At 40.9% G+C, this 13,539-nt stretch overlaps 1 protein-coding gene across 4 annotated transcripts in view; it reads left to right on the forward strand.

Annotated features, from left to right (window-relative positions):
- Positions 1-3,189: 3,189 nt before the first annotated feature.
- The window catches only part of psen1 (presenilin 1), a 35,461-nt gene continuing 25,111 nt past the window's right edge, over positions 3,190-13,539 (forward strand). For 2 of the 4 annotated variants that reach the window (XM_060934691.1, XM_060934694.1), the window contains exons 1-2: positions 3,274-3,372; positions 13,218-13,302. In XM_060934691.1, coding sequence (XP_060790674.1) covers positions 13,267-13,302 — 36 coding nt within the window. In that variant the 5' untranslated portion in view covers positions 3,274-3,372; positions 13,218-13,266. The other 2 variants (XM_060934692.1, XM_060934693.1) reach the window with 2 other exon arrangements.

Genomic DNA, 13,539 nt, shown 5'->3' on the forward strand with positions numbered 1-13,539 from the left:
GTGAATGTGAGTGTGAATGGTTGTCTGTGTCTATGTGTCAGCCCTGTGATGACCTGGCGACTTGTCCAGGGTGTACCCCGCCTTTCGCCCGTAGTCAGCTGGGATAGGCTCCAGCTTGCCTGCGACCCTGTAGAACAGGATAAAGCGGCTAGAGATAATGAGATGAGATGAGATTTGAGGAATGACATGCGACCTTTGACCTGGATTTCCATGTGGTTACAGTGTCGATTCCCTGTTGATATTTATTGGTAAACTACAAAACTAGAAATTAATACAAACAACAACGAATAATTAACAAAATATGATCTACGAAAAGACTTAGAAAGTGGAACAAAAAGATTTTCTGCCGCAGGTTAAACATTATCAGTTCATTTGTTTACAAACATTAGAATTACTTCATTTCCATAAACACCGACATCTATATATTTATATAAAATATATTTTGTACTAAATATAAGTCTATGTAAAACAAATTTTAAATTAAAACTGTTTTGTTAATTTAATACCACATACCGATTATTTATTATTTTTTTCATAAATAATCATCTGGATGTCGATAACTGTGGACAAAGGTGCCGATAATTGTGGAACGGTGTCGATAACTGTGGACAAAGGTGTCGATAATTGTGGACAAAGTTGCCGATAATTGTGGAACGATGTCGATGACTGTGGACAAAGGTGCCGATAATTGTGGAACAGTGTCGATAACTGTGGACAAAGGTGTCGATAATTGTGGACAAAGTTGTCGATAACTGTGGACAAAGGTGCCGATAATTGTGGAACGGTGTCGATAACTGTAGAACGGTGTCGATAACTGTGGACAAAGGAGTTGATAACTGTGGACAAAGGTGTTGATAACTGTGGACAAAGGTGCCGATAATTGTGGACAAAGTTGTCGATAACTGTGGGCAAAGGTGCCGATAACTGTGGACAAAGGTGTTGATAACTGTGGACAAAGGTGTCGATAACTGTGGACAAAGGTGCCGATAATTGTGGACAGAGTTGTCGGTAACAGTGGACAAAGGTGCCAATAATTGTGGACAAAGGTGTTGATAACTGTGGACAAAGGTATCGATAACTGTGAACAAAGGTGTTGATAATTGTGGACAAAGGTGTTGATAACTGTGGACAAAGGTGTCAATAATTGTGGAACGGTGTCGATAACTGTGGACAAAGGTATCGATAACTGTGGACAAAGGTGTAGATAATTGTGGACAAAGGTATCGATAACTGGACAAAGGTGTCGATAACTGTGGACAAAGGTGTTGATAATTGTGGACAAAGTTGTCGATAACTGTGGGCAAAGGTGCCGATAACTGTGGACAAAGGTGTCGATAATTGTGGAACGGTGTCGATAACTGTGGACAAAGGTGTTAATAACTGTGGACAAAGGTGCCGATAATTGTGGACAGAGTTGTCGGTAACAGTGGACAAAGGTGCCGATAATTGTGGACAAAGGTGTTGGTAACTGTGGACAAAGGTTTCGATAATTGTGGACAAAGGTGTCGATAATTGTGGACAAAGGTGTCGATAATTGTGGACAAAGGTGTCGATATTGTGGAACGGTGCCGATAAATGTGGACAAAGGTGTCGATAATTGTGGACAAAGGTATCGATAACTGTGGACAAAGGTGTCGATAATTGTGGACAAAGGTGTCGATATTGTGGAACGGTGCCGATAAATGTGGACAAAGGTGTCGATAATTGTGGACAAAGGTATTGATAACTGTGGACAAAGGTGTCGATAATTGTGGAACGGTGTCGATAACTGTGAACAAAGGTATCGATAACTGTGGACAAAGGTGTCGATAATTGTGGACAAAGGTGTCGATAACTGTGGACAAACGTGTCGATAATTGTGAAACGGTGTTGATAACTGTGGACAAAGGTGTCGATATTGTGGAACGGTGCCGATAAATGTGGACAAAGGTACTGATAACTGTGGACAAAGGTGTCGATAATTGTGAAACGGTGTCGATAACTGTGGACAAAGGTATCGATAATTGTGGACAAAGGTGTCGATAATTGTGGACAAAGGTGTCGATAATTGTGGACAAACGTGTCGATAATTGTGAAACGGTGTTGATAACTGTGGACAAAGGTTTCGATAATTGTGGACAAAGGTGTCGATAATTGTGGACAAAGGTGTCGATATTGTGGAACGGTGCCGATAAATGTGGACAAAGGTGTCGATAACTGTGGACAAAGGTATTGATAACTGTGGACAAAGGTGTAGATAATTGTGGACAAAGGTATCGAAAACTGGACAAAGGTGTTGATAACTGTGGACAAAGGTGTCGATAATTGTGGAACGTTGTTAATAACTGTGGGCAAAGGTGCCGATAACTGTGGACAAAAGTGTCGATAATTGTGGAACGGTGTTGATAACTTTGGACAAAGGTGCCGATAATTGTGGACAGAGTTGTCGGTAACAGTGGACAAAGGTGCCGATAACTGTGGACAAAGGAGTTGATAACTGTGGACAAAGGTGCCGATAATTGTGGACAGAGTTGTCGGTAACAGTGGACAAAGGTGCCGATAACTGTGGACAAAGGTGCCGATAACTGTGGACAAAGGAGTTGATAACTGTGGACAAAGGTGTTGATTATTGTGGAAGGGTGTCGATAACTGTGGACAAAGGTGTCGATAATTGTGAAACGGTGTTGATATTGTGGAACGGTGCCGATAAATGTGCACAAAGGTGTCAATAATTGTGGAACAGTGTCACATGATCTGATACAGGAATCAGGTCTTTTTTTTTTCCACTGGAAGTTTGAGTAATTATTCATGCAAAGTTTACATATTGAAAGTCTTTTCTACTTTTGCAACGGCCAAAAGATTGTTAAAGTGTCTAATTGTAGCCACCGCGATCGTAAATCATAAATTATTTTTGAATGTTTGAAATGCATATCTATGATGTTATAAACTGAATGTAATAATATTTTCACTAAGCATTCTCTTTAGATTGTTATTTTCATGAAACTAGACACAAATCAGGAATCTTGAAATCAAGAGAAAAAAAAAGTCTTCCTGTGACACGAGACTTTTCTTTTGTCATCAACCGGAGAGAAATCTTTCCGGAAAAGCAGGATTTACTCAACCATTTCCGGCTGTAAAGGCTTCGTCTCAAACATTTCCTGGCTTCTTCCATTAGTGCACTTTATCCGGCGGCCTTTACTCCCTCTGTAGTGTACTTCATGACTGAAAGGTGGTTATTTGAAATACGTTCGTGTCGTTTGCGGTTTGTTGTGTCGGAAGGAATCGAGGTGTGTATCCGAGCAGTTTACCTCAAACCGTTTAATACCGAACCCCGTTATTCTCGCCACTGGCTTCAGTCAGCTCGGCTGCTGTTTGTGGTTCATTCTGAACTCGGTAATTTTTGTAAACTGTTAGCAGTTAGCCGTTAATGTAGCTCGTGAAATGAACAGGTTCCACTCACCCCAGTGATGAAGCCGTTAGCCGGCTAACTGTGTGTGTGTTTTATAAAACCTCTCTTTCTGTTTCAGTGTAAATGAATCTGTTGATTATTTCTGTGGCGGATCTGGAACATGTCTTTCAAAACATTAGTGAAACACAAGCTAACTGTTAGCCTCGCCGGCTAGCTAATGTTAGTGCTTTTCCGTGTGTAGTTTCATGTTGGTGGTTGAACCCGAGTGCTCCGGGCTTCACAGCTCTTTCACATTTATAATCTAACCTTAGGAGTAAAGTCTGAGTTTAACGGTTGGAGTTTAATATTTGTATTGCTACCATAGTAGTTCAACCTTAGTTTAACGTTCATTAACGTTATTGAGATTAACTTGAGTAGTTTAATGCTGTTTTAACGTTTGTGGTTTAACCTGTAGTAGCTGAATGTTGTTTTAACGTTTGTGGTTTAACCTTTACTAGCTTAACGTTGTTTTAACGTTTGTGGTTTAACCTTTACTAGCTGAACGTTGTTTTAACGTTTGTGGTTTAACCTGTAGTAGCTGAACGTTGTTTTAACGTTTGTGGTTTAACCTGTAGTAGCTGAACGTTGTTTTAACGTTTGTGGTTTAACCTGTAGTAGCTGAACGTTGTTTTAACGTTTGTGGTTTAACCTGTAGTAGCTGAACGTTGTTTTAACGTTTGTGGTTTAACCTGTAGTAGCTGAACGTTGTTTTAACGTTTGTGGTTTAACCTGTAGTAGCTGAACGTTGTTTTAACGTTTGTGGTTTAACCTGTAGTAGCTGAACGTTGTTTTAACGTTTGTGGTTTAACTTTTAGGAGCTTAACGTTCATTAACGTTACTGAGATTAACTTGAGTAGTTTAACGTAAATTTAACGTTTGCCATTTTACCATAGTAGTTTAATGTTTTAACGTTTGTGGTTTAACCTTAGTAGTTTAACGGTTGGAGTTTAATATTTGTATTGCTACCATAGTAGTTCAACCTTAGTTTAACGTTCATTAATGTTACTGAGATTAACTTGAGTAGTTTAATGTAACTTTAACGTTTGCCATTTTACCATAGTAGTTTAATGTTTTAACGTTTGTGGTTTAACCTGTAGTTTAATGTGAGTTTACGGAGTTTGACCATCGTAGTTTGATGTTATTTTAACATACGTGGTTTAACCTTTTAGTAGCTTAATGTTTTGTTTAACCTTCGTTTAAAGTTTGTAGTTTAATCTGAGTTTAGAGTTTAACCTTTTTAGTAGTTTAATGTTATTTTAACATTTGTGGTTAACTTTAGTTTCAAGTTTGTAGTTTAACGTGAGTTTACTGAGTTTAATCTTAATAGTTTAATGTTGTTTTAACGTATGTGGTTTAATCTTTACTAGTTTAATGTTTGTGGTTTTAATCTTAATTTAAAGTCTGTAGTTTTGATGTGAGTTTACTGTGTTTAACCTTTTGTAGTTTGATGTTATGGTTTAACATCATGTGGTTTAACCTTTAGTAGTTTAATGTTTTAACATTCGTTTAGCCTTTTAAGTTTGTAGTTTAATGTTAGTTTGAGTTTAGCCTTAGTAGTTTGATGTTATTTTAACATGTTTTAACCTTCAGTAGTTTAATGTTATTTTAATGTTTGCGTTTTAACCTTTAGTTTGTTTTAACGTTTGTGGTTTAACGTTAGTTTAAAGTTTGTAGTTTAATGCTAGTTTATGGAGTTTAGCCTTAGTAGTTTTTAGTATAATGTTTGTAGTTTTACTATAGTGATTTAATGTTGTTTTAATGTTTGTGGTTTAACCTTAATTTAAAGTTTGTAGTTTAACTCTAGTAATTTTAATGTTTGTTTAACCATAGTTAAACGTGGCCCTAAATTCATTAATTGTTCTATTTAAAAAATAAAATAATAAAATTGGAAGTCTGTGATTTTGGAGAGAGTAGCTTTCGGTCCATTAAACAAAAAATATTTGGGTGTCAGGGAAAATTTATTTTTATGACCAACACTTGAAAAATCTGAAAGGCAGTACAGCTTTCGTGTTTGTAGTTTAATGTTAGTGATTTAACATTCTGTCATGAGACCAGGGAGAAAATTAGCTTGTTTTGAAGTCCTGAATTTTCTGTAACGCTGCCTTGTGACAATGTCTGTTGTTAAAAACCATACCAATAAACTTGACTAGTTTAATGATGATGGATTAACGTTTTGTAGTTTTACCGTAATAGTTCAACCTTAGTTTAATGTCTAGTTTAACCTTGGTAGTTTCTTAGTTTAGCCGTAGTCGTTGTTAGTTTAACATTAGTGTTTATGTAGTTTGAACTTAGTGGGTTAACATTAGTGGTTTAATCTGAGTAGTTTAACCTTGGTAGTTTTTGTTTGTTTAACATTTCGTGGTTTTTTGTTTGGTTTTTACTCAAGAAACTGGTTTGCTTAGTTTGTGAACTGTACCCCAAGTTTGTCGTTTTAACTCTTTAAATGCCCAGTCTCAAACACAACAAACTTGATCATCTCAGTTAAGAAAGCTTGACTAAGGAGACACGGTTATTTATTAGCTAGCTCGATGTGATGCTGTGGAAACCCATAACGGCTTTCTCTTGGTTCCGAGTGGTTCTGTAATGGTGTATCAGGGTTGAGCTCATGATATATCAAGTGATAGTGCTTTAACATTTGAACTGTGACTGGTCTTTGATGTGTTTGATGGTTTTAATTTGGGAGCCTAGTGGTTTCAGATGGAAAGTTTGTGGTCACGCTGTGGTTAAATGGTGATTTAGTGGAGCCAATGGACTTCTGTGATGCTCGCACGTGGAACGATGTTGCATTCCGGTTTGTTTGCATGGAAACCTAACTGGTGATGTGTATAGACCCTTTTCAGTCACGTGACCTTCGTAAACGCGACCGCCATTTTGGACATGTAGTGGACTTCGGCTCGAATCAGTTTGAATGCGAGGAAGGCGACAAACAAAAAACATAAAAGAAAAAGGAGCGAGATGCAGAAAACACCTTCACTATCCAGCGACGTAGGGCATTTACAGGGCGAGCAGAGGGAGAGGTATTTGCAAAAATTGAGGTTAGCAGGCTTAGAGAACGACGTTTACCTGCTTCCACCAGGATTGTTCACTGACGTACGGAAGTACACGAAGCCCTCGTCTTTACCTGACTTCAGCCCACATGATCTGTATACCTATGTCATTAAAAACCCATCGCCATACACATACACGCCAACGTCCGAGGTTCCGGAGCGCGCTCTGGCTTGCTCCAGGAGTGCTCCGGCCGAGGTTCCGGAGTGCGCTCTGGCTTGCTCCAGGAGTGCTCCGGCCGAGGTTCCGGAGCGCGCTCCGGCTTGCTCCAGGAGTGCTCCGGCCGAGGTTACGGAGCACGCTCCGGCTTGCTCCGGAGCACGCTCCGGCTTGCTCCGGAGCAAGCCGGCGCGCGCTGCTTAATTTGAGGGCAACCTCGGCCGGAGCACTCCGGGAGCAAGCCGGCGCGCGCTACTTAATTTGAGGGGGAGCAAGCCGGAGCGCGCTCCGGAACCTCGGACGTTGGCTCCGCCAGCTATTTATACTGGATCCGGTGTAAATAGCTGCCGGATCGTAATTACAGTAAACTAGTAAATACAGTAAAGGAAAAACTTGAGACTGAAAGGTTTTAACAGTCATCCAAATGACTGAACGTAAATATTGCTACAGTAACATACCAGCTACTATGTTGTTGACATTAGCTCGTCAACAATAGCTACTACAGAAGAACAAAGAGGTTACAATGGGTTATTTTAGCCTATTTGGTTACACACTCGCCGCCACAGAATGTTAGCAGCAATGTAATGCTTTTTCTGGCTAATTTTATTCGTCTTACCTCCAACAAAGTGGTCACTGCACAAGCGTTGGTATGCCGAGGGCTGCCAATCTGTTAATGGCCGCTATCCATCTTCTCCGTCGGGATCCGATAAAATGATAACCCTTGCCTTGTTTGTTGATGGTTACTACATCCAGGTGCACAACAATATAGTGGCATGATGGAAGTCTTGCTGAAAGTAAAAACTTTCTTTGCTGCCGTTCGTCAATGCTGTCTGTGGTAAACTACTGGTAGTACACGTCCAAAATGGCGGCCGCGTTTGTCGTGACGTCACGTGAAAAGGGTCCATACCATGACTGATTGTCTCAAGAGAGACAGCAAAAGAAGACTTAGGGCCTCTGCATGCTCTTGCGACAAGGCTTTCGCAGATAGCTTTTCGCAGACAGTTGTAATTTATCGTTGAGCGGGGAGTAATAGGCGTGCGCGATGTTATTCACCGGCACAACGCAAGGGGGCGCGAAATCGCTAGGAGTAGTTGGTGGGTGTGGTTAGTGAAGTGTTTATCCTCCGGTTACTTATAATGACTAGAGCTGGAGTTGTATGTACGTACTTCCTCGATCAACCACTCTTCGTGCTGCTTCATCTTCGCTCGTGTTTTTAAAAATGCCGGTCGTGAAAACAAACCAAACCGGGAAAGTAGGGAAGCGGAAGTGCGTGTACAGCGGATGTAGAGTGGACCAATCAGAGCCCTCTTGTCTGCGACGCTGTCTGCGAGGCTTCTGCGGTGGTCACAATTTTTGGGAGGTGCGCGCAGAGCATCTGCGAAGGTGGGGAGGGCTACGCAGACGCCATCTGCGAGGACTGGGTTGTCAGCATAAATTGGCCTTTAAGTATGCAATAAAACCTTTATACAATGTTTAGTTCCAGTCCAAAAATTTTGGTGGGACAAGCAGCGCTCCAGGAGTGCAGATATTCAGTATAACAGCCCGTGGACACTTTCACGGTTTTATAACGTCCATGTTCACGGCATAAAATTTATTATAGCAATAGTTGGTTTTATTAAAGTGTTACTATTCTGACCACGTTGCCAGGGCAATACTATCCAGCTGTGGCTTCTCTGGGACAAATTATTTGACCATACTAACTGTCTGAAATGTCAGTCAATACTAATTTCTTGTTGAGCAAATTGTTGTATAAAAGCAGTATCGCATTGCCGCAAGTAGTCGCAGCCATGCTGATCAGTATGACAGCACTCTTTCTTTGGTAATAATGCTTAATAATAACCACAGCACTATAGAAGTCTTTAATCTGAAGGTGTTGATTAATTTTCTCAAACAACACACCCCTCACAGAGGCTGTTATTCAAGTGTCAGGTTCATATTCGCGCACTCAATCGAATACCTTGTCGTTCTGATAAGAACTCGTTCCCAGGAGCTTTGTATAGCGGACAGTGTACATCATGTAAGTCTGATAAAAAGCAGAATAAAATCGCGTCCGTTCTTTAACAAGGAAAAGTGAAGAACGGTTTATGTAAGAAGTCTCTGGTGTCAGTGCTTTGTAACATTTTAAATAAGTTTTCCACCATGGAAGAGTCTTCTGGACAGAGGACTTCGGTTTTTTGGGTGTTGGATAACATGACAGGCTGTCTCTCTTCCTGTGTCCGAAATCGTTCACTATTCATTATATAGTGAGTTCGCCATTTTGTCATGCTGTCCGAATGTATAGTGAGAATTCTTACATGTTATATAGCTAGTGGACTCCTAGGCCAAGTTTACATTAGACCGTATCTGTCTCGTTTTCTTCGCGGATGCACTGTCCGTTTACATTAAAACGCCTGGAAACGCCGGGAAACGGGAATCCGCCAGGGTCCACGTATTCAATCCAGATCGTGTCTGGTCCGGTGCTGTGTAAACATTGAGAATACGCGGATACGCTGTGCTGAGCTCTAGCTGGCGTCGTCATTGGACAACGTCACTGTGACATCCACCTTCCTGATTCGCTGGCGTTGGTCATGTGACGCGACTGCTGAAAAACGGCGCGGACTTCCGCCTTGTATCACCTTTCATTAAAGAGTATAAAAGTATGAAAATACTGCAAATACTGATGCAAATACTGCCCATTGTGTAGTTATGATTGTCTTTAGGCTTGCCATCCTTCCACTTGCAAGTGGTAAGTGATGCGCATGCCCGATATGCACTGAGATCACACGCACACAGCGGCTCAGTCCCGAATCGTGGCTCGTGCGCTTCACTCGCGCGCTCTGTGAGCTGCGCAGGGCCGGAGTGCGCACCCTCCAGAGGGCACTTGCTGTTCAGGGCGGAGTGATTTGGAGCGCAGGATGCCTGCGGAGCCGAGCGTATCCGTGTATTGGCGTTGCTGTGTGCACGCTAATCGTTTTAAAAACGTTAATCTGATGATCTGCTGATACGGTCTAATGTAAACCCCACCCTAGTATCTCACAATGCATCGTGAAAAGTAGTGTACAATCGATGGTCACTAACCAAGCAATATACACACTACCGTTCAAAAGTTTGGGGTCACTTTGAAATGTCCTTATTTTTGAAAGAAAAGCACTGTTCTTTTCAATGAAGATCACTTTAAACTAATCAGAAATCCACTCTATACATTGCTAATGTGGTAAATGACTATTCTAGCTGCAAATGTCTGGTTTTTGGTGCAATATCTCCATAGGTGTATAGAGGCCCATTTCCAGCAACTCTCACTCCAGTGTTCTAATGGTACAATGTGTTTGCTCATTGCCTCAGAAGGCTAATGGATGATTAGAAAACCCTTGTACAATCATGTTAGCACAGCTGAAAACAGTTGAGCTCTTTAGAGAAGCTATAAAACTGACCTTCCTTTGAGCAGATTGAGTTTCTGGAGCGTCACATTTGTGGGGTCGATTAAATGCTCAAAATGGCCAGAAAAATGTCTCGACTATATTTTCTATTCATTTTACAACTTATGGTGGTAAATAAAAGTGTGACTTTTCATGGAAAACACAAAATTGTCTGGGTGACCCCAAACTTTTGAACAGTAGTGTACCATCATGCGTTGCAGTCGTACTGAAGGACAAGTGTGTTGGTGTGAACGTACGGAGGAAGGAACGCATGATAAACGGACATTCAAGTACAATTTAAAAATCTAAAATAGAATAACATAAAATACAAGAATAAAAGATCACGCGCAGAGCGAGGAATTAATCAAAGGCCTCAAACTTGATTTCATAAAATGCAGCGGCAAAGAAGAAAGTATTCGGCCTTGGTTTCAAAGAACTGAAAGATGCAGCAGACAAAGTACTTTGTATTTATTAACGTCGGAAATACGCTCAGTATAATATGGATTTATCGCAAAAATACATACATGCATGTGAAAACCCACCAGCCGACTGATTTGGCAGGATTTAATTGTGCGACAGTAACGACGTAAATAACGGCGTGACGGATGAGTGTCCAAAAGTGTTTATCAATGAGCTCACTATATAGTCCTCGATATAGTAATTCCCAGAGGTGGACAAAGTCCCCATCTTCATTACTTAAGTCAAAGTACAGATCCCACTGGTCAAATGTTACTCCGATACAAGTGAAAGTTGTCCAGTCAAATTTTTACTTAAAAGTACAGAAGTACTTGCTTTTTAAAATACTTAAGTATTGAAAGTACATTTTCTATTAACACATTGTTGTATTATTGCCACAACGCTGACAAAACCTAATGCCGTTACTAAAGACAGAAATGTGAATTCACACAATGAACGCATGCTGTGCCATCATGGTGGTTTAGCGTTAAGCTAGCTATTCAGTGAAACTCCACCTGACATGCTAGCAAACTCTTTTCAAACTCGAAATCATATTGTGTAGCTAACGCTACTAGTAAGAGATTTCTACATTGTTTATTTGGCAAGATTATGCTAAAACATATTTCTGAAAGGACTTCAGATAAGTTAAAGTTATTCATGTTAGCGTAACTCCATTTTTACATGCTAACTAACGGTGTCCAAGTTAACTAGCTATATGTTAACGTTAGCCATGGACAAGGCTACAGCAACTTGGCGGACAAATCCATAGAAAGTCATGTGACTCACCAGACTGCATAGCTACGTTGGCAACGTTATCGCTAGCTCTAAAAGCACAGACAACTTCATTGCAAGCTTTCTCTTGGAATAAAACGCTTATATACCTCAATATGCTTCCGCAGGTCGGATGGCGAGTTTTTACAGGCTGTGATGTGGTTCGTTTTCAGCAAACATTTAAAACGAATCTTTAATCCTTTCAGAAAACTGAACCATGGGTTCTAGGTAAAGCCATGAGTGCGTGCATTTTCCAGAATAACCACCACCTTTCATTCTGCCATCAACTGATTGTCTTCAAATAACGCTGTTGCGGAATCATTAAACTTGATTTTATCGTCTATAGAGATCTTGCAGTCATGTGACCGGAAAGTACACAGCCGCCATCTTGTCGGTAAAAAACACCGCTGAATACTGCTGCACTTGTGTACAGAATGGATCAATTTCAACCGACCGACTACACGGCTCATTTTTCTAATGAACAGATAACTAGATACATGTCTAAAATAAACGATCTACAGATCAGTGACCCTTATGGCTTACCGGACGGAGTTTTCACGACCGTGTCAGTGGATTTTGAACTGCCAGAGGTGGAATACCCAGACGTGTATAATTACCTCATTAACTTTCCCTCGCTGTTCAGTGGTGAAGCACTGCGTGCTTATAAATCTCTGGACAGTTATCTTTATAGAAATTCAGGATTTGTCAGCGACTCAGATGTGGCATCTTGTAAACAAGAAAATAACAATCCTCATTGGATGGGTAAGTCACTTAAGTATTGAGTATAGCACTGACCAGCCGATTATAGAATAGAATAAGGTAATTCCAGCTGTAATTCCAAATAGTCCGTCTTGTTTACCATGGATCTGGCGTTGGAGAGGTAGAGGCTTAGCAGTGGAGATTTGAGTAGCTGTTTTCTGAGCTTAGTCAACAGGCCGGCTCTGCCTGCAGCCTCGCTTTTGCTTCTGCTCCCGGCGCCGCCTCCTTCGCTTTGCTTCCGATAACAATCCACGGAGACCCCGCTGGTCTCGCTATCTCGTCCGGAATGTTGTGCATGCGGTGGAAATCGCTACAAACCGTCATTTTCTGCTGGAAACCAATGTCCAGTAAGTCCATACGGTTGTAGTGGATATTGAAGTCCGGTACAGACGAACAACACGCAAAAATACACACAAAAAACATAAACGTGCACAGATAGGGAGAGCTTGTAGCCGCAGCCGTTGTAGTAGAATTGTATATAGTAGGGTTTTCCAGAAGTAGAAGGCGGAAATATGGCGTTTGACCGACAAGATGGCGTCTGTCACAATCTGGATCAGCTGTGACGTCACATGCAAGTGCTCCATAGACGTGACGTGACCCTAGTGATTACTGATCGGCTGTCTCAGTGTCACCTGGGAATAAACCAATCACGTTTTAGAAAAGAAAAAAACATCCCCTTTCAAAGCTGCTTCATGGTAACAAGTAACGAGGACCTTGATAGAAATGTAGTGGAGTGAAAAGTACGATATTTGTCTTTCAAATGTAGTGAAGTTAGTCATAAGTTTCCAAAAAAAAATACTGAAGTAAAGTACAGATACTTAAAAAGTGTACTTAAGTACAGTACTCAAGTAACTGTACTTCGTTACTGTCCACCTCTGGTAATTCGCTCTGTTGGGAGTAGTGAAATGAGTGATGGCATCTGTCTTATTAATTTCAAGGAGGGTTAAAAAGAAAACCCAAAAACCATAAGGCTGGTAAGTGAATAACTGTTTTGTTTTTTTATAGCAGCAGGCCCGACTGCGTTCATTTCTTACCGACTCATCAGCTTTTGACTGACAGGCATGAATTACATGATGACGCACTGAGTTTATCTCTTGATCTAGAGCTGCACCTGAAGCAAGAAAACCATCTTTTAAAACCCATTACAGTGTACTTGTTTGTGTTCAGATTGAATGAACGAATATCTTGCCTGTTCGTTCTTCCAGGCACTCCTGCTCCGCTCTTCTATGAAGCTGGACTCATTTCCAGGCATCAATGGCTGACAATGTGCAAGTTTTAGTCAATAATGTGGTAGGTCCTCATCAAAGTTTCTTTCATATGCGTCTTGCTCAATAGCCAATGTTTGAGTTCAGTGCTTGTTGATTATCTCAGTTTTGCTTGACTCTTGGCTGAACAGTGAAGTGGCAGTCAGCTCAGTGACGATCGCATTTTACTGCTTGACCCAACCCTTCTGTGATCGGTGCCAGTGTTACACACAGGTGTGGCACAAATGATAAAAGTATAGAACAGCTGCAATTGCAAATTGAA

This window comes from Neoarius graeffei, chromosome 11 (genome assembly GCF_027579695.1).
Source record: "Neoarius graeffei isolate fNeoGra1 chromosome 11, fNeoGra1.pri, whole genome shotgun sequence".
Classification (NCBI taxonomy): domain Eukaryota; kingdom Metazoa; phylum Chordata; class Actinopteri; order Siluriformes; family Ariidae; genus Neoarius; species Neoarius graeffei.